We start from the raw sequence: 21,849 nt of genomic DNA on the forward strand, positions 1-21,849 counted from the left end.
ATTTGCATTTCTGCATTGTATAAGTCTACCATTCTGCCTTCCGAGACTAAACTCTATCTCCATCTGCATTTCTGCATTGCATAAGGCTACCATTCTGCCTTCCGAGGTTAAGCTCTACCTCCATCTGCATGGCTGAAAGATCGCCACCTTATTTACATTTGCATGGCTAAGATCGCCACCTTTATTATTTGCATGGCTAAAAGATCGCCACATTTACATTCGCATTGGCTGAAAGATCGTCACTTTTATTATTTGCATGGCTGAAAGATCGCCACCTTTACATTTGCAACTGCTGAAAGATTGTCACCTTATCTACATTCGCATCGACTGAAAGATCGCCACCTTTACATTTGCATGGCTGAAAGATCTCCACCTTATTTACATTTGCATGGCTGAAAGATTGCCACATACTGCATTTGCATGGCTGAAAGATCGCCACTTTATCATTTGCATGGCTGAAAGATCGCCACCTTTTGCATTTCATGGGCTGAAAGATTGCCACCTACTACATATCATGGGCTGAAAGATCGCCAATCATCCGAAGGCATCATCGTTCGGAGGCACCATTTTCATAGCCCGAGAACACCATACCATGGCCTGAGGACCCCTTTTAATCTTTTGCATATCATTATTCAAAGGCATCATAGTTCGGAGGCATCATTCTCATAGCCCGAGAGCATTATTTCATGGGTTGCGGATCCTCTATCATATGCTTCATGGCCCAGGATGTCATGGTCTGAGGACGTCATCCTAACCGTCCAAAGATAGCATTCATGGTCCGACGGGAACTTGCATCATGTTTAAATTTCCGCACAATATACACTTGTATTGCTTATTTGCAGGTAAACCGGCGAGAAATGGTCATCCCAGCAGGAGCGATCCCGCTCCAGTTCCCGCAGCTCTATTAGACCTTAACCATTCATCCCAACCTGAATATTGCGTCCTTTCTTGAAAGGTCTCCATCAGCGTACTCTGTCGACGAATCCTGAACTACATATGGCCTGATTCCTGTAAGACCAAGGATATGTAGGCAACTCAAGAACCAGAGAACAGTCAAACCTCTTCAAACCATTTTATTCGGTCAAAATTGGTCATCATATCTTTACCCGACAACTCTTTCATCCTTTCCGGGTAAAGAGGGGCAGCTGTTGATACCTAATTTTTCCATGTATATTTTTAATATGCAAAATAACTTTCTTAGTATATTTATGCATATATAAGTATGCCCAAGAGTTTTCTTACTTTTTTTAATTTTTTTTAAGATTTTTAAATCAATTTATTGTCCTATTTTATCAAGAAAAGCCCAATAATTATTCCCAAAATTTTCATTTTGGCAATTCACTTATTATATTCTCATATTTATACTAAAATATAGCTAACATAATTTTTGCATATTTTTACAAATTTATTTAGTATTTTTTTTAAGCTAAATTGCATATAATTGCAATATTAGCCTATTTTAAGGTTTAATTGTGTTTATAATTATAAATTTGACTCCAGTATTTTTATTTTCATAATTATATATTATTAATCATTTTAGTACCTTTAATTTACTGCCAGAAATTATTTTACTATTTTTTATAAATTAAAAAAGGGAAAAGTGACTATTTAAATGTTAGCCCATTTCATTTCACTTCTGGCCGGATTTGGCACCCCAATTAAACCCAATTTCAGATCTCGTTACCTGGCCCAATTCCTAAAACTACCCGACCCACGACCCTTTAAAATAACCCACCCGGCCCCCCTTTTTAATCCCAACCGTAGATCTAACAGATCAACGGCTCACACTCTTCCTTTCCTTTTTAATTCCCTAATAAACCCCAAACCCTATTCATTTTTCACCGGTAGCCGCCCCTGGATTCCCCCTCTCCCAAATTCTCTCTCAGAAACCCTAGCCGTCTCCCTCTATTTCCACTCTAAAACCACTGGAATCTATGGCTTCCAAGGCAACTAAAGTCTTATACCGACCTCCTATAACTCCTACACCCCGGGTTATTGAAGATTCAAGTCCTAACCACGAAGAAGCTTGGTCCAGGCTTTGTTTGATTCGAGTTCTATGGTCGTCTTCGGCCTTGCTCCGACAAGCCATGGCTGTTCGAACCTGATCTCGACTTCTCCTGCTCAGATCAACGACTTTCCAAGCCTTTCTCACCATTTGGGTTCCTCTAAAACCCTAGCTTTTGAGGTTCTTCTAATTTCTTTAGATCTGTTCTAGATCCGTATTTTTCCTGAGCTTTTAAACGGTTTCTCAAGATTTCTTTCAAAAACTATGCTTTCAAACCTTTATCTTTCCGATTTAGGGTTTTATCGAGATGCTTCTCTGATTTTCGTTAAGTTCTTGTGTGTTTCTTTTACTATTAGTTTCTTCTACTGTGTTTCTCTCCTACTGTGTTCTTATGAGTTCTTCTACTGTGTTTCCTATGTGTTTCTTCTACCATATTCTTATGAGTTCTTCTACTGTGTTTCGCATGTTGTTCTTTTACTATGTTTCTCATGAGTTTCTTTTACTGGAAGATGCATGTTAAAGGTGTCAGTTCCTTTTTGAGATTTCTGAACTTATTTCATTAGTATTTCTGCCTGATTTACTTGTTTTTGTCTCTACACTCGATTAATGGTAAAACCCCTAGAATTTGGGGGTTCATTCGAGTTTTGAGACCATTGGCTATGTGATTTGCTTGTTCTTCATCTCTGAACTTGTTTGATTTCAAAAACCCTAACTTTCTTTGGACCTATTTCAAGTTTCTGAAGATTGTTTCATCTGTTGCTCAAACTGAGTCTTGAAATCTTTGTTTAAACCTTGGTTTCTTTATATGATTCTGATTCCCTGCTAAAATTTTCTAAGGTCCTTCTACTGGACCCTTTGTATGCTATTTGATACTCTCTCTTCTCCATTGTTGAGTTACCCTGTGATTACCATGTTCCTATAGTCTACTACTTACTGATTGTGCAATTGCATGACACTTTTTCTTCGTCCTAACTTCAGCCTCGCATGCCTAATACTTGTGTACTCTTTATATGTGTTGAACTTCCCCTCTAAATGGCTTTCAATTTTTTGAATGATTTCAGACTTCCTTTTGTGTAAGTCCGATTGATTTCTTTCCTTGTTTGTTGATTGCCCTGTTACTTTATTTGAGTCGAAAGCTTTCCTTAGCCTTTATGACTTGGTTTATTCATGGACCAGTAGTTACAAATCTCTAATTCCTTGATTTACTGTGTACTAATTGATTCTTACCTTATTTATTTTAACCGTATATTTCACAACTCTGCCCTTAATTAAACTCTTATGTATTTACCCCTAATTGCCTACTTTGCACAAGATGCTTATTTGATTTCTTTCCTTAAATAACTTTTGCTCATTACCGTTTAAGTCTGAATTCCTTAATTAAAGGAAGTCTGATACTAATTGATTTTAATTGATACCCAGTTCCTTAATAATTTTCTTACCTTCTTTCCGCCTGTTTTCACACTATAAATACTTGCTTTTCATTGAAATAGAAAAAACACTCATAGCTTTTTCTGAACTCACACTCACACTTAAAAGTATTCTCTCTTGTTACTTGTGGCCTGTTTGCAAATCCCGATGTCTGTTTCTCTCTCTATTTGTTTTCTTTAAATTGGTATGTTCTAATTAAGATTCAACATCGCAATAATGTGTTTGTTTAACATTTTTTCCTCCTGTCTGCCTACTGCTTGTGTATAGTTCAATACTTATTTAGCATTCTCTTTCTGTCTGTGTTGCATCTACTGTGTATTCTAAGTGTGTTTGACAATGATGGTTGTTTGAGGCATGACAACATTAAAATATTGTTGTCAATGACTCAAACTTGATCCCCTAAGATCATAACCTCATGCTACCATTGTATATTATATATTTTGTTGGCATGACATCATTCCCTATTGTTGCGTATGCCCAGAATCAATTAATGCCCAGGCACAAGGGCCCTCTGCAATTTGTTCCCAACCCCTAAATCCCTTTTGTGTGAAGTTATTATTTCTGTATCACTCCTTTCCCTTTTCCCTTTTCCCTTTACTCCCCTAGTTATTCAAGTTCTGTTTTTGCACTTGCACTCTCTCTTAGCCTTTAAGTTCTGCCCCCTCTTGTGAGCCTTGCCTTTGGGACTCATTGAGCTCCCCCTGAACTTGGACACTTGAGGGCTGGCCCTTCCACACTGCACTAACCTCATTCTGATAATGCAATTTGGGTGTGAGCATTGCCCGGAGTCCCATTGAGGCTCTTAGGGAACTTCAACACACTCAAATGGGAGAAAGGCTTTGGATCATGGTCTCTTTGAGTTGGTATATCTCATAACTCAAAGAGGAAGTCAAGAATTAGGCTTCCTCTGGTTGCATTTTTCTTTATAGTTTCTGATGTAATTTTATTTATTCCGGGCTATAATAATTTGTAATAAATTCTTGGGGATGGATAGTGAAAAGGGTGGGTAACTATGTATGCAAAGGGTAGATACCATGTCTATAGGTATTTTGAATTCTGCATACTCAAATGCATATAGAAATCATGCCTATAGGTCATTTTGAATTCTGCATATCCCAATCTCACATAGATATCATGTCTATAGGTATTTTGAATTCTGCATACTCAAATGCATATAGAAATCATGCCTATAGCATGTTTTGAATTCTACATGTTCAAACTTCACTTAGAAATCATGTCTACAGGGTTCTGCATATTTAACTTCATATAGAAATTATGCTTATAGTATTGTCCAATTCTGTATATTCCATTACATCTAGATGCCATGCTCATAGGTTTAAAAACAAATTCTGCATCTAGATACCATGTCTATAAGGATTGAAAAATTAGCAATGTATAGAAAGCATGCCTATAGGGGTTTCTAATAAAAAATCTGATTCACCCAGTAATAATGGCTACTATCAACCGCAGGACTTCTAATCAATTCGTCAAATCCTGCCTCTCTTTTAACAATCTGATTCTATCACTTAGAAAGTTTCACGAGTATGCATTCAAAACAGCTTACTTCGAGCCTTGTTGTTTCATTATTTTCTGAATCCAGTAGATACCATGCCTATAGGATCCTTGTCCAACACTTAGGCAAGCCTTAGGCTGATAATTATAAGCCGAATCTATTTCTGTTAATGATTACAACCAGCAGGCATGCCTGATTCGGACTTCTTATCTAAGTTATGTGATAAGCTGAAACTGTCTCAACAATTTCCTCTCCCTCGTCTTTAATATTTTTTTCAGACCTAAAACAGTATGTGTAAGTCATGTTAATTATGTGCTTCTTTGTTCAAGGAGGTATATCTGAGCCTCTGCTTGTTATGTGCTTTCCCCAACTTGCAATACGTGTTTTGTATGTCGCCTTAGAGTTTTTACCTTTGAAACTACAAATAAGCCCAATATCCCTCCCTTTTAGTATTAGTAGTCCTAAATGCCTCTGGGACTGATAGGATTGAGACGGGTAATAGAATGCAATAAGTAAACGAGACCAACCCGCACTTTAAATACCTTAACGGGGTGGGAAGGGTAGATATGGATATGATGACCATGCGATAACGTCACGTTTAGCCTCTCATTTTCGGACGTTGTATGGGGTGATCCATATTTTTAGTAAACCTAGGACCCCCCCCCCCCTTCCTTTCCTTTATTCTTATTTCTTTAACATTTTGATTCTAGAATCCGCTTCTTCAAATTGCTCTTTTAAACTTTGTCTATTTTCAAACCTTTATATGTGAAATACACTCCTATTTGAGCTTTATTTGTCTATATTTTAATTGTACCCTAAACTCATAATAATTGTCTGGCCAGGAACCACATTAGTGGATTCTGAGGGGTGCCTAACACCTTCCCCTTGGAATAATTTCAAGCCCTTACCCAATCTCTAGTTACTCAAATCAAACCCTCTTGGTGTCCTAATGTACCCTAATCATTAGGTGGTGACTCTTCAAATTCAAACCCAATTCTCAAAAGGAATGAGTTCTCCCTCCAAATATCATAACCCTGATTCCGCGAGGAAAAAGGGGGCGCGACATATATAACATATTCTTTTACAATGTTAGCACGTGATAAAAATTATGTGTACAATTAATGAGTAACACAAATTATGGGATCAGTTTTATCCTTATTTATCTTTTTACATTCTCTCTCCTACAATTTTCTATTCTATTTTAGTTGCTTGATTTAGCATTCAAATCTCTCTTCTTCTTTTTTATTCTAAATTTCTTTCCTTTAATTTAGCATGCAAATATTCTTTGAATATTTATAGTACTTTGAATATTTATATGAGTAGTATAAATAAAATATGTCATATATATTGTTTATACATATATTATACCATATATATATATATATATATATATATATATATATATATATATATATATATATATATATATATATAAAAGAAATACCATGTATATATTTAGTTATCTACTATTATTCCATAAAACACAATATATACATATAATGGCTGAAGGATTCACTATACTCTGTATATTAATATACTAAAAATACCATTGTAATGTATAAACTATTTAATATCAACATTATACTGTGTAAAAATTTATTTTGACATATAATTAAAAATAAAACTTTATACCAATAGTATATAAGAGTATAATTTTACTATTTAATTCGATATTGTTTGACAAAAACTTGTGCAGTCGTATTAATCTGAACAAGTAAGAAACATAAAAAAAATCGAAAATAAATGTACAATATGTTTTCAAAATGTATTAGAGTCCATTAATCTCATATATACACGTAGCAACAGAAAATGCATTAATCTCTTCATTATTGTTCGGCGATAATTTAGGAAGTGTATTCACTTAAGGAGAATCAGAACTGCTTTGGAATTTTTTAGGAATTGAATGCTTTGAATTTTTTGAAACGTGATTCTAGGCACATATTTATAGCTTGCTGCTAAGAATATAAAAGAGAAATTTTCATAAAGCACTATATTTTAGTAGTAATTAGTCATCTATAGATACCATTTGCTATATTACATTTTATAGATACATTTTACATGGTTATAAGATGTATTTGATGTATGTAACCTAATGTATTCATGAATACAGTAGCAAAAATAGGCGTGAATCAGGGAAGTTCAGCTAATCTTTAGATGTATTCAACTGTATTTACGAGGTGTATTAAAAAATACAGCAACATTTTTAGCGTAAAATATGGAACTTTCAACTGGTTTAAAATGGAAAGGAAATCAATTTACCTGATATTCTCCTAATATAACTCAATTAACACAAACTATTGCACCATAAATCTGTATTCCTCCATTCACGAAAGTTTTTCAATCAGAAAAAATAACTAAAGCAGAGCAACATCTGGATTTTAAGTTCTCCCTTATTTCTATAGTTCCAGTACGTACCCAGTTATCTTTTCAACAACGAAAAATTACGATTGATACAAGTGTATACATATGGCAAGTTTAATAGTGTTGTTGCAGCATTCTGGCAAGTGGAACAGTGAGAGCAATTACGTCGATTATTCAATTGAGGGAATACTGATAAAGGAGTATGCGTCGTATAATGATTTGGTTGCGTCAATCTCTAATCAACTGGGCATAGATTTGAGCTCAAAGTCCATTAAAATTCAATGCAAAGTAGAAGAAAATTGCACGCCAATGGAAATACACAATGATATGGATTACAGGGTGTATGTAGAGTTGAAAAAAAGAACAGAGAACTCAGGATGTATCCTTTGTGCATAACAACGATTGAAAAAGAACTTGTATCCGGAGGTAGTTTAATTCAAGACGACATTGTGCAAATAAATGAAGCAGTTCAAAGGTATGATTCCGATACAGATGATACACTTGCTCTAGATTTTGTCAATTTAGGACAAGCCATTGGGGTGTTCGAACTGGACAAGGATTTGATAATTTCAAAAACTAATCAAAGGGAGGTTATGGCTGGACAAGTATATAAGGATAAGACTACATTGAAAGAGGTGATGGAGCATTATGCTATATCTCAAAGGTTTCAATTCGGGGTTGATAGATCTAATTCTGTTAGGTTTGAGTGTATTTTATTATTCTTTATTTTTGTCGTATTTTGTATTTATGGTTGGAGTTGTAAGTTATATGTTGATGTGTTTATGCATATTTGTAATACAATTGATCTTCACTGATGTGGTTAACTATTTTTTATGGTCTTCAAATACATGTATTCTTGTGTATTTTAATTGTATAAACTTATTACAGTGGCTCTCATTATTTTCCTCTTTGGTTTACTAGTTGTATACAAATGTATGCATATAACTATAAGTGTATTCAGTTGTATTATTTGCACAAATAACTATAGTCGTATTTGTATTCATGTGTATATGAGTGATTTTTTTGTAAGCATTTATGCTAATCATATGTATAATGATAAATTCTTTGCAGCTATGCATTATTATGTATATCAGAAGATTGTGAATGGAGGTTTAAGGCTTCGAGCATTAACAAATCAGAACTATTCAAAGTGAGAGAGTTCATTGATAAGCATACATGTCCATTGAAGGACAAGATGTATGAGCAGCGACAGGCAAGTAGCAGCCTTATAGGCGGTAGGATTCGGCCCAAGCTTACTAATCATAAGAGGAAATACACCCCAAAGGATATAATTGATGATGTGAAATTAGATTTAAGTGTAGATGTTAGCTAAATGTTGGCGTGGCGGGCAAAAAAAAAGGCAATGAATTTTTTGAGGGGTGAACCGGCTGATTAATACAACAAATTACCAGGATACTTATATACAATGGATAAGACATATCCGGGTTCGCACATTAGAATGGTAAAATCGCCCAAAAATGAGTTCATGTATGTGTACATATCTTTGTATGCCTTTATAAAGGGGTTTGATCATTGTAGACCCACTGTGGTTGTGGATGGAAGTCACCTAAAATCTTACTACACCGGGACATTCGTCTCGGCCAGCATGTTGGATGGTGCAGGTGAGTATGTGAATTATAATAAATTTTATTAATATTGTAAAGATTGAAATACATATTTTAAAAATATGTATACAATTGTCTTTACAGGTCATATATTACCACTAGCATATGATGTTATTGATTCAGAGAACGATACTGCTTGGACGTGATTCTTTGAGCAATTCAAGATAGCATACGGTGACAGGGAAAACATGTGCATCGTTTCAGATAGAAATGAGAGTATCATTAAATCTGTATCGAGAGTGTATCCAGATGTACCGCATTTTGCATGTATATGGCATCTATGGAACAACATATATAAGAAATTCTAAAAGAGCCATGCAAAGTTGAGCGAGATATACTTTTCGATGGCAAAAGCATACACACAAGCTGAATTTGACAGTCTGATGGAGAAGGTGGAGAAGGTAGATATTAGGGTGAAAGAATACTTGGAGTTAGCTGGATACGAAAAGTGGGCTAGGTTGTATGCACCTGTTAATAGGGGATGGACCATGACGTCAAATATTGCTGAGTCAATCAATGTCGCACTAGTGTCAGCAAGAGAAATTGCCAATATACAACTTCCTCGAAGAAGTTAGGAAGATGTTTGGACGTTGAAATTGCAGTAACCGCAAAGAAGCTACACAAACTTACACAATGCTTGGAAACAAATACCAGGAGATGCTGACATTGAATGAGGCAATGTCTACACGCATGACTGTAAGTTTTATTTTAATATCATTGTATCATATATTTAGCTCTTTATTTAGCTAGCTTAATTTTTTTTGAAATAATTTATACCTTTTTTTAGATAGATGTATTCAGTTGTATTATCATATAAAGTCTTATAATGTTTTTGTTTCTTTTCAACTGCCTAAAGTTAACCAGATTTTAGATGTATAATAGTGTATTCATAAGCTAAGATGTAATTATAGTTTATAGTCGGCCGGTCTACATAAATGATGTATTCTTCTGTATTCAAACATTTCAGTTGTATTTAACTGAATAATTCTGCATTATACATACAGAAATTCATTTGTTTAACTGAAATAATTATGCATTATGCATATATGATGCATTATTTAACTTAATAATTCTGCATTATACATACATAAATATGTTTGTATTCAATACATATTTGATTTAATTCATACTGTTGCATATTTAATACGTCTATTCTATGGTATATAAATAAAAAAAATAGTTTATATGTGCGCAAAACTTATACGTCTATGTTTAAATGTAGGTGGTACCATCAACTGAATACTTACATACAGTTACTGATGAAGAGAGGAATTACACCGTCTGCCTGTTAAAGAGAAAATACGTTTGCGGGAGGTTCCAAGTTGATGAGTTACCATGCCCACATGCTTGGTCTGTATTGAAGAGCAAGTTTCTAATGCCAGAAGATTATTACTCTAACTATTACAAACCAAATTCTGTTTTAATGACATACAATGTTCCTGTGTACCCGCTACCGGATAGAAATGAATGGAATATACAAGTACATGTTGCAGAGGAAGTTGTATTACCACCCAAATGGAAAAGACCTCTTGAAAGGCCAAAGAAGAAGCGCGATAAACCTTTCAGTGAATTGATGCAGCCGAAAAATCAACATTCATGTAGCATATATGGGCAGGGAGGACATAATAAGCGAACGTGTAGAAATGCTCCACGTAGGATTTAGTTAACACTCTGACATGTATTAGTGCTCCAACGATTTGTCATTACTTCCGATGACATTGTGAAATAATACATTTTGAACCTTTTCGTGAATAGATTCTGGATATAGTTAGTTGTAGTATTGTATTGAATACATTCGATCACAACCTTTCAATAGATACTTAGACAATCTATTATAGACAGTGGATGAGTTGTATATATATAACCAACCACAATACATCTGAATACAACTATATACTTAGTTATAATATAACAATTTCAATAAATACATATACAATCTGCTGAATATATAATTATAGCAATTGTATTATTCAGTCTCTAATTTGGATATACAATACACACGTGAGGAGCTGATTATATACTAATATACAATGTTGAATACATACAAAAATATAAATTGTCTTATACATTGTGTCTGCCTTGACTATACAAATCAAACCAAATGAATACAATTACTTATAGATTTGTATATGTATGAATATAACCTGCTTAAGTAAAATAAATACATCAAGTTGAGTACATACATATAAACCTGTAACATACAGTTTCTGACTTTGATATACAAGCAAAGTGACTGAATTTTGATACCTACTTATACGCCCTGTTATTACATATGAATATATCCAGTAAGATACATATGAATAGAAACTGTAGACTAAGCATGAATATTTATGAACAAAACAATGAAACATAGATTGAAAAGTTGTAATGGTCATATATGAACACTGTTGATAAAGTGATTAAAACATGGTTTTTTCTAACTGAATACCATCTTCACCAAAAAACTATTCAAAAAATAGTATTCACCTAAAACAACCTTCCAAAACTACATCCACCTAAAGCTACTCTAACACTATCTGCAACTTTGAATCTGACTCTGTGATTTTCCTAGCAATCTTTGTGGGTGCTTCATTCTCGCTTATGGCATAAATGTCTATCTTCCGCATAGCATAGTCCCAGAGGAGAGCACCATATCTTTGACGGAGTAGATTGGAATCAAATGTTATTTGTGGAACCTCACCAAGAGTGCTCAGAAACTCTGTGTATGCCGCAACATGCACCCCACAATCCCTGAAAAATGTTGATTGAAACAATTAAAAATAATTCATACAATTAGAGTTTTAAAATGATACAAGCATGATGATTGAATACATACATGCACCCAGCTTTTTGTTGAGGCAGATTTGATATGAAAACAACTTCAAAAGGATCAGTATGTGACTTGTCAATGTATGCTGAGTAAGTAGACCAATCTATGCCTTGACTATCTCTGTAAAAGCCACTGATGATACATATAGAGGTACAAGCTTAGCAAGCTTATCTATCTCAGAAGCTACATAGGCATCATGATGTGCCGATCTGTACGAGTCATACACTTTGATACATCTCTCCTTGAATGAGACCACAGCCAATATCCAGTGTAGTTTGTCCTTCAAGTTGACTGGTATCAAGACATTATCAATAGTGTCACACCTCCTTTTTACCGCACCCGTGAGGATACAGGAGTTTTTCCAATTAAAGGACAATCGAAACGGGATTTATTTATTTATTTCAGAGTCGCCACTTGGGAGATTTTAGGGTGTCCCAAGTCACCAATTTAATCCCGAATCGAGGAAAAGAATGACTCTGTATTACAGTCCGCGAACCAGAAATCCGGATAAGGAATTCTGTTAACACGGGATAAGGTGTTAGGCATTTCCGAGTTCCGTGGTTCTAGCACGGTCGCTCAACTGTCATATTCGGCTTGTTTATCTAATTTTTTATACAATTATGAGCTTATGTGCAAATTTTAACTCTTTACCGCTTTCATTATTATTATTATTATTATTTTACAGGGAATTGCAACGTTGTGAAAATGTATTTCGAACCGCGTCACAATCAATGTACCCGTGATCGTCGACACATTTTGACTGTTGAGATTTGGATTTGGGTCACATAAATGTGCACCCGAGTTTAAGAAGATTAAATTATTAAAGGCGCGCCTAAAGCAACTAGCGTATCATTTACTTTGGGTAGGGCCGTGAAATTTTGCTAAACGGTCCATCCCGAAGTCTAAGCAATTTTAAAGCAAATATTTACTGAGGGCCCCGCAAATTTGTATTTTTTATTCGGCGAGGCTCATCTCATTCTTATTTTTTAAAAGGAATTTGCAATGTCATGGACACGCATCTCGAACCACGTCACAATCAATGTACCCGTGATTAGAGACACATTTCGACTCCGCTGAGATTTGGATTTGGGTCACATAAATGTGCACCCGAGTTTAAGAAAGTAAGATTAATTAAGACGCGTCCTAAAGAAACTAGCGTGTTGTTATTTTGGGTAAGGCCGTGGAGTTCGCTAAGCGGCCTATCCCGAGTTCTAAGTAATTAACACATACATTTTGTGAGGGCCCCGCAATTTGCATTTTTATTTGGCGAGGCTCGTCTCATTATTTTTTATTTTTAAAAAAAAAGATAATCTTAGAATGACTACATTTTTTCTATTAAGTTAGTATCTAAAATAAAGAAAGAAAATCCTAATTAATTACGAGCTTTTTTATTTAAGAAAGCATGGCATGCTAATTGCTAGATTAATACAAATATTGATGAAAAAGAATTTTACTAAAAAATTCAAAATTATAAATAAAATAAAAATTCGACAACTAATATTCAAAAGAATCAAATATAGCTAGATTAAAACTCGCATTGTTATAAAAAAACTATTGAGATTAATTATTCACAACCATTTGAAACTAGATTTAACCATAATTACTAAAGCTTATTAGAAAGTTTATTAAACTTAAACGTTCTTCTAATCTTGTTTGAACTCAAATCATGCATTAATGCCTAGTTTACGAAATTTAGTTTAAATTCATGCCTTAGCTAAATTTAGCTACTTGTTCACGATTAACCTACTGTTGATAATCTTAAAACCTTCATAACTAGTGAATTAACCCGTTTTGCCAAACCGATTCATTAAAGACTAACTTATGTTATTTTCTCTTATTCCAATTATTATTCAGTAATACATGAAAGAGCCTAAATACAATCAATAAAAGGAACAAAGAAAAAGCGAAATTAAAACTTCAAAATTCCATTCTTCATATGTATTCATGCTTCGAAATTATTAGCTTGCAATAGCTAGTATTACAGTCGTGTACCTAGTATTGGAAACAAGAGAAGATGAAGATGAGAATCAGCAACAGTAGTAACAATACAGCACAGCAACAAGAGTCCAACAACAGTAATATACCAATATCAGAGTTTACAAACCGGTGGAGTAGTAACCCCAAGAAAGAAGCTTCAAGCTTCGATGAAACAATAACAATTAATGCTGATTTCAAATAATGAAGGAAAGTAGAAGATTTTTTTTCCAGTTTTGTTCTCTTTCTTGCTGTCTTCTTTTTTTTCTATATCTTTTTTCTGTCCCCCCCCCCCCCCTTAAATCTGATCAAGTCTATCTTATTTATCTCACATCCCCAATCCTTTAATCAATTAATAAAACAACCACTTTCTCTTACCAAATCGACTACTACATAAAAAAACAATTATAATTTATTTAAACAACTTTTCTTGAGCCCCGCAATCCCACTATGTCTTGTTCCCCACTTTTGATTAAACAAGTACATTATCCTTCCCCCATTATTAATATTATTAAAAATATTATTTAATCTTAATGGGCAGAGCACTAAAATAAACAATTATTCAGAATTTTAATTCCAAAAATACCCCTCTAACCTTACTGAAATTACCATTTTGACCCAGAAAACACTGTAATTTACCAATCTACCCCGTCAGCTATAACAAGTTCAGCTAATCAATTCTAACCAAAATATAGCAGCTATAACCAATTCCTAATCAGATTTTATGAACAAACTCAAACTAAATGATGAACAACAAAGAAATAACTTGAATTATTTTGACTGAACAATGTTTTTTAAACATCAAACCTAATTTTTTTTCAGATTCACCAACAATAACAAACAAATACATTCAAAGCATGAGCTCAAATTCAAATTAAACTTAAACAAAATAAATAAACAGATTCAAATCACTAAACTCAAATAATCAATTGATCTTCAAATTAAATCCAACAATTTTACCACAAAGATACATGATTCAAACTAAATCAAAAAATTAAAAACCAAAACATTAACTCACATTAAATCATTGGATTAACATGAACTTCAAACAAAAATGAACATGAATTATCATGTCTCAATTAAACAACAAACATGACGGATTCAAACGATTTAAACTAACACTCTTCTATATTAAAATTAAATCCTTTTAAATTAATAAAACAAACTGAAAAATAATTAATTGAGCTTCAAGTTAAATCTAACAACATTATAATTAAACTAACAATTTCTACATAAAAATAAACAAGAAAAATGAAACAAACTGGAGAAAATAACAAAACGATAAACATGAACTTAATATCGAACATATCTAATTTCAGATCCAAAAATATCAAACAAATTACGGACAATAAATGAAACTTAAACCAACTAACTGGATCGGAACGACGATGAACTCGAACGAAGACTGCCAATGACCTAACGGATCTCAACTTCAACGACAACCCACCTTCTCTTTTAACCTCGACGAACTTAGAACGACAAGCGACGAATAACAATGGACTCCAACTGAAGATCGACGGGCAGCAGGTTTTTCTTTTTTTTTTTTTTGGTTGAGCAGCGGCAGCCATGACGACTCCTCCTGAGCTCGACGTGAGGTGAAGAAGAAGAAGCAGCGGTGAAGGCAGTAGCAGTTGCTACTGCTGAGCATGAAGGAGAGCAGTCATGGGTAGCAGCGACGGAGATCTGGAAAAACCAGCAGCGACAGTGAAGCAGCAACATCGACGAGCGACGAAGATCGACGAAGAGGAAACAACAGGCAGCAGCAACACGGACGTAGAAGAAGCAGCAAAAACAACAGCCATGGGGTTCGTTTGGACATGAACTGAGTGGTCGTTTGGTTGGTTATGGCGACGTGGGTATGGTTGGTTGCTGCTGGGCTGTCATGAGGAAGATGAGGGAGCAGGGATGGCTATGGAGTCAGCTGGTCTGTTGAAGACGAAGCAGAAGGGTAAGGTGCTAGGGTCTCGAGGGTGATGGAGAAGATGAAGCTGAAAGGGAGGTCGTTCATGGCTTGGGCTTCGTGGGTGTTGGAGGACGGTGGTGGACTGCTGGTGGATGATGGGTGAGGAGGGCAGAAGCAACAAGGGAAGCCATGGGAGGGGAGCTTGGGGTGTTTTTTTTTAGAGAAGAAGAAGATGAGGAGGGGGGCGGATAGTTAGGGTTTTTTAGGTTAGGGAAATGAAAAATGAGAAAATGAAGAAAAGGGGTTGGGCGGATAGTTTAGTTATGGGGCGGACCGGGTCGACCCGTGTTGAAATGGACCGGGTCATGGGGAAGGTTGGGTATTTTTTTGGGCCTGTGGTTTGAAATTTGGAGAAGAGGCCCAATTTCGATTTTCTTTATATTTTTTGCTCTATTTTCTTCTACATTCTAATTAATAAAACTAAAGTTCTAAATTAAGTTATAAACTAAATTAAATTATCAAAAATACTAACTAATTCCTAGCAACATTTATCATACATAATTAAACACCCATTAAAACAAAATTGCACAATTTGACATTGAATGCTAAAAATGCAAACGATGCATATTTTTTGTAATTTTTATTCTGGTAAAACAAACTTAATTACTCCTAATTGTAGAATTAAATCCTAAATGCAAATGTGACATATTTTTTATATTTTTATCAATTTAACAACTAAACATGCACAGACAAAAATACCAATAATTATCCAAAAATGCCACGAAAATTCAAAAAGTGCACACAAAGGAAAATCGTTTTATTTTGAATTTTTTGGGAGTAATTCTTTCATATGGCAAAAATCACGTGCTTACAAATAGTATGCCAAGGTACATTAGCTAGCAATTTGTAGCCCTTAAGTACTCACATACCACATCCTCTTCTTTGGCTACATTTGCATTACTATCTGTATCAGCATACCTGTCGAAGATTTCTGCGATTCTTGTCTTGAATATACAATCAATAGTTGTATACTTGAAGTTGGTTGTTTGGTTGTACTTTCCCTTCTTTCTCAGATAGTAGAATATGACGTCAATATGTTATATACAAATTTAATAACATAGTGTTAGTACAATGAATGAAATTAAGGAGAAGAAAATGAATATAATAAGTGAATACTTAGTTAAATACATCATACAGATACTGTTAAATAAATCTGCTATTAAAGCTAATGAGTATTGTTAAAATACATCTGAATATAGTTAAATACATTTGTTATTCAAGACAAATGAGGCCATTAAATACATCATACATATTCAGTTAAATACATCTGTTATTTACAACTACTAAGTACTGTTAAAATACATCTGAATACAGTTAAATATATCTGTTATTAAAGCTATTGAATACAGTTAAACACATCTATTATTAAAGGTACTGAATACAGTTAAATACATCTGTTATTAAAGCTACTAAGTACTGTTAAAATACATCTGAATACAGTTAAATACATTTTTTATTCAAGACAAATGAGGCCATTAAATACATCATACAGATTCAGTTAAATACATATGTTATTTACAACTAATAAGTACTGTTAAAAATACATCTGAATACAGTTAAATACATCAGATGTAAAAGATACATCTGAGTACAAATTTGTGTAAGAGCTCAATTTATGAATTAAACAATTAGAAAACCAATCCTAAAGAAATGAATTATAGTGGAGTTGGTAGGGTTAAAACTTACATTTTCATCCCATAATTTATCGTCAAACGATAGAAGGTGTCACGACCCTAACCTGGTCATGATGGCGCCTCTCGTGAAGACAAGGCCAGCCGACACTTCCCAATTCAATTTTTAAGTAACTAAATAATAAGATTCAAGTCTAAAGCGTGATAAAATAACCCAAGGTTTAAGCAGTCAACCGTACAAATATGCGGAAGAATAACCCAACATAGCCCGATACCGGGGTGTCACTAGTCATGAGCATCTACAAGTTCTAATACAAGTCTGCGAAGTCTATAAACTATTACAAACTATCTGATAAATAGATAGATATGATAAGGGGGAGAAACACGGGACTGCGGACGCCAAGCAGCTACCTTGTGGACTCCGAAATATGTCGGGAGCTCTCAACTCGCACTGGCAGGATCCGCAATGCATGAATCTGCACACGGGGTGCAGGGAGTAAAGTGAGTACTCCAACTCAGTGAGTAATAATCATAAATAAAGACTGAAAGCAGAAAATCACGTAAGGCACATTACAAGCTATAATGAAGCAGTAAAAGCCAGTAAAAACAGTAAATCAGTGAAGATATGTAAAGTCATTTAGTTCAGTTGAACTTCAGGAAATACCTTTTCAACAATTAAACAGATAAATGACAGACAAATAAGACAGATAAGTACATAAAGGTTTTTGCCCCTCGGGCACAATGTCAACAATACCAGCCCCTCGGGCTATCTCTTACATCACAATGGGTACCCGCGCTCACTGGGGGTGTGCATACTCCTGAAGGGGCCCCTTACGGCCCAAGCACAATATCAATCCATCTCGTGGCGCCATCACTAAGCTCTCAGCCTCATATCAACAAGCCACCTTGTGGCGTATATATCTCAGTCCCTCGGCCTCATAATCAATATCAAATGTTTCCTCACAACATAGGCCCTCGACCTTACTCAGTCAAAATCCTCATAAGCCACTCAAGCAATAGTAAAACACGATTCTTAGCCCAACATATCATTTAAAAGATCATTTAAGTGTTAAAACAGAGTAGACGTGGCTGAGTACGAAAATAGTGAAATATAACATGACTGAGTTCAAGTATATAGTTAAAACAATGAGGAAATATCAATAAAAGTCCCCCAAGGGTTCAAATAGTTGGCACGAAACCCAAATATGGCATTCAGCCCAAATGATGGTGATAGAAAATAGATTTTAGTCAAATACGCGGTAAAATAGTCATTCGGGACGGACTAAGTCATAATCCCTAACGGTGCACGACCCCACGTTCGTCATCAAGCGTGTGCGTCACCTCAATATAGCACAACGATATGCAAATTCGGGGTTCCATACCCTCAGAATATTAATTACAATCATTACTCACCTCAACCCGGACAAATCTCTAGCCCGCGATGCCTTTGCCCCTCGAATCGGCCTCCACTCACGTCGAATCTATCCAAAATCAGAATCACGGTGTCAAAATATGCTACGGGAACGAAGCCCAAGCGAAAATAATCAATATACGACACAAACCCCGAAATTACCAAAATCCGACCTCCGGACCCACATCTAGAAATTCGATGATTTTTACATCAATAGATTCCTTATCTCCCCACGAGTTCATACATATCAAAAGTACCAAAATCCGACCACAAATGGTCCTTCAAATCCTCAATCAAAGGTCTAAGTTTTCAAGCCCTAGTTTTCCCCACACTTTGATCCTTAAATTCCATTAATTACTAGCCTAATCCGTGAAATAATACCATAGGAATGAGTTTTAAGTCCAAAATCCTTACCTCAATGAAGTTCCTTTGAAATCCCTCTTCAAAATCGTCCAAAGAGCTCTAAAGCCGACTCAAAATGGTGAAATAGCTCAAAAATCGTGAAGGACACAATTTATACCTTCTGGCCCAGGCATTTTTTGCATCTGCGGCCAATTTATCGCTTCTGCGGTACCGTATTTGCAGTCAAACAACCGCTTCTGCAGTTTTTCACTTAACTTCTCATTTACCGCATATGCGGTCCCATATCCGCATTGCGACATCGCAAGTGCGGTCCTCCTAACCGCTTCTGCAGTTTCCTGCCTACTTCCCAGCTTCCGCTTCTGCAGCCATTTTCTAGCATATGCGGCGTCGCACCTGCGGTCCGCAATCCGAAGGTGCGAAAATACTAAAGCAGAAATGTCACGACCCAATTTCTCAACCCGGTCGTGATGGCGCCTCTCGTGGGGACAAGGCCAGCCAACAACAAAACAATACATCTCTTTATAATTACTTAGCAGGAATAAGTCTAATTCGCAAATAATATAATCACAAGTGCGAAGTAAACATGATAGAATAATGGAAACCATCCCGACTCAGCCCGAAATTGGGGTGTCACAAGCCACGAGCATCTAAAGATATAAATACTAATACAAGACCAGCAATATACAGAATGGAATTTAGAATCAATGAAGAAATACGGTGCCGTGAACGCTGACGGTCACCTTGCTCAGCTACAATAGTATACCTTCAGTCCGCTAATAACCTCGCTACCGGGTGAACAGTACCTGCAACTGCACGCGAGGTGCAGGGAGTAAAGTGAGTACTTCCAACTCAGTGGTAATAAGAGTAAATAATAACTGAGCGATAAGAAATCACGTAAGAACACTTCATCATGCTATCTAAGACGGTACAACCCTTTTTGAAAACAGTAATTCCATGAAAATCCTTTATAAAATATCTGACTCAGTTTTAAACCTCTTTTGAAAATAATCTTTTTAACAGTTGCAAAATAATTCCAGCCATCAGTGTCACTATGCACAGAAACCTGCCCCTCAGGCAATATCTTCGTTCCTGGTCAGCCACTCGGGCCCCAACACTCAAGGATCAGATAGCACCAGCAAAAGCATATAAATATCTCCAGAAATATAACAACAACAAATAATGAACAAATGCATGAATGCAATGCAATGCATATGATGGTACATTCCAGTACCCACTGCGGCGTGCAGCCCGAGCCATCCATATTTATTTATCGTCGACGGCGCTCACTGGGGGTGTGTACAGACTCCGGAGGGGCTCCTACAGCCCAAGCGCAATATCTTGGTCAGTCATTGTTACCTGACCGGTCAGCCATTGTTACCTGACCAATTTATATCATACAGTGCCATTGTTACCACTGTTTCAAGTCACATCATAAAGTGCCATTGTTACCACTGTTTCAAGTCACATCATACAGTGTCATTGTTACCACTGTTCAAGTTACATCACAAAGTGTCATTGTTATCACTGTTTCAAGTTACATCATACAGTGTCATTGTTACCACTGTTCAAGTTACATCACACAGTGTCATTGTTATCACTGTTTCAAATTTCTGCTCGGTCCATAAAAATAATATAAGCCCCTTGGGCATTTATAAAACAGTTGTCCTCAGCCCGAAACAACACTAAAAATATCTTTTGAGTTTTCAAAACTTAGAGATATGGCTGAGTTCGCAAAACAGTATTCAAAACCTTGGTCTGAGACCGTATGATATGCAAATTATGCTAAAACAGTAATATCAATCCCCGAAGGATTCTACAAGTCGGCACAAGGACCCAAACATGGCAATCAACCGAAATTATGATGATAACAAGTAATTTCAGTTAAATACGCAGTAAAATCAACAACCGGGATGGACCAAGTCACAATCCCCAATGGTGCTCTACCCCACACTCATATCCGGCGTGCAAGTCACCTCAATACAGCACTATGATGTGCAAATTCGGGGTTTCAAACCCTCAGGATATCATTTACAAGTATTACTCACCTCTAGCTCGTTAAGCCCTTGCCTCTCAAATTGGCCTCCTCGTGTGACAAATCTGCCAAAAATACACAAACATCGATGAAGTTCAATTTCTAAAAGACGGGGTTTTAACCCTACATATCTGAAATTCGCCCCTTAATGATACTATAATGATCCCATACAGTTATGTAACTTCAATCTACAATACCACACTCAATAGGGCCAATATTAAGTACTAGATCCCATAAATTATGCCATTTAGGCATATTATCAAACATCTTGTAAGCATAAATATTTACACCTCTTAACTATAGCATTGGTTCCTCCAACTATCACCATCAACCAACAATTTATCCCACTATTATTCTTTAACAATTTATACTCCTAACATCACATGTGTGATCAACCATTCACCCCAAACCAACAAAAATTACATCCAATAAACACCTTTAAATCCCTACCATGTTCATGTATTTAAATTGGGAATTTATGGCTTCCAACCACCATACAATAAGTTGTAATACTTGATTCATACTCATATTCCCATAATATATCCATATATGTGAGTCTAAGGTGTAGGATTTACCTTTTGGAAGAAATCTTGCAAAACCCTTCTTTGAGTTCTTGAAGGAATTTCTTGAAAATCTAAGGATTTTCAAGATCAATCCATGTTAATATAAGTGTTTAGGAGTAGTAATCAACTCAAAGTACTCCAAAAATCTTACCTTGGATCATAGAAATGAAG

The 21,849-nt window shown here is 35.5% G+C and overlaps 1 protein-coding gene across 1 annotated transcript; it reads left to right on the plus strand.

Annotated features, from left to right (window-relative positions):
* Positions 1-9,276: 9,276 nt before the first annotated feature.
* LOC107779238 (uncharacterized) lies at positions 9,277-10,595 on the plus strand. Its single transcript, XM_016599615.1, has 3 exons — positions 9,277-9,461; positions 9,535-9,628; positions 10,155-10,595. Exons 1-3 carry the CDS (start codon positions 9,277-9,279, stop codon positions 10,593-10,595), a joined length of 720 nt encoding a protein of 239 aa, XP_016455101.1.
* The last annotated feature ends 11,254 nt before the right edge of the window (positions 10,596-21,849 follow it).

This window comes from Nicotiana tabacum, chromosome 8 (genome assembly GCF_000715075.1).
Source record: "Nicotiana tabacum cultivar K326 chromosome 8, ASM71507v2, whole genome shotgun sequence".
Classification (NCBI taxonomy): Eukaryota; Viridiplantae; Streptophyta; class Magnoliopsida; order Solanales; family Solanaceae; genus Nicotiana; species Nicotiana tabacum.

Excerpts from the sequence above, each read along its gene's own strand:
- LOC107779238 (XM_016599615.1), top strand. The coding sequence starts at position 9,277 with ATGGCAAAAGCATACACACAAGCTGAATTTGACAGTCTGATGGAGAAG. Across the intron at positions 9,462-9,534 it reads TCAATCAATGTCGCACTAGT|TAACCGCAAAGAAGCTACAC; the intron begins GTCAGCAAGAGA and ends TTGAAATTGCAG. Across the intron at positions 9,629-10,154 it reads CAATGTCTACACGCATGACT|GTGGTACCATCAACTGAATA; the intron begins GTAAGTTTTATT and ends GTTTAAATGTAG.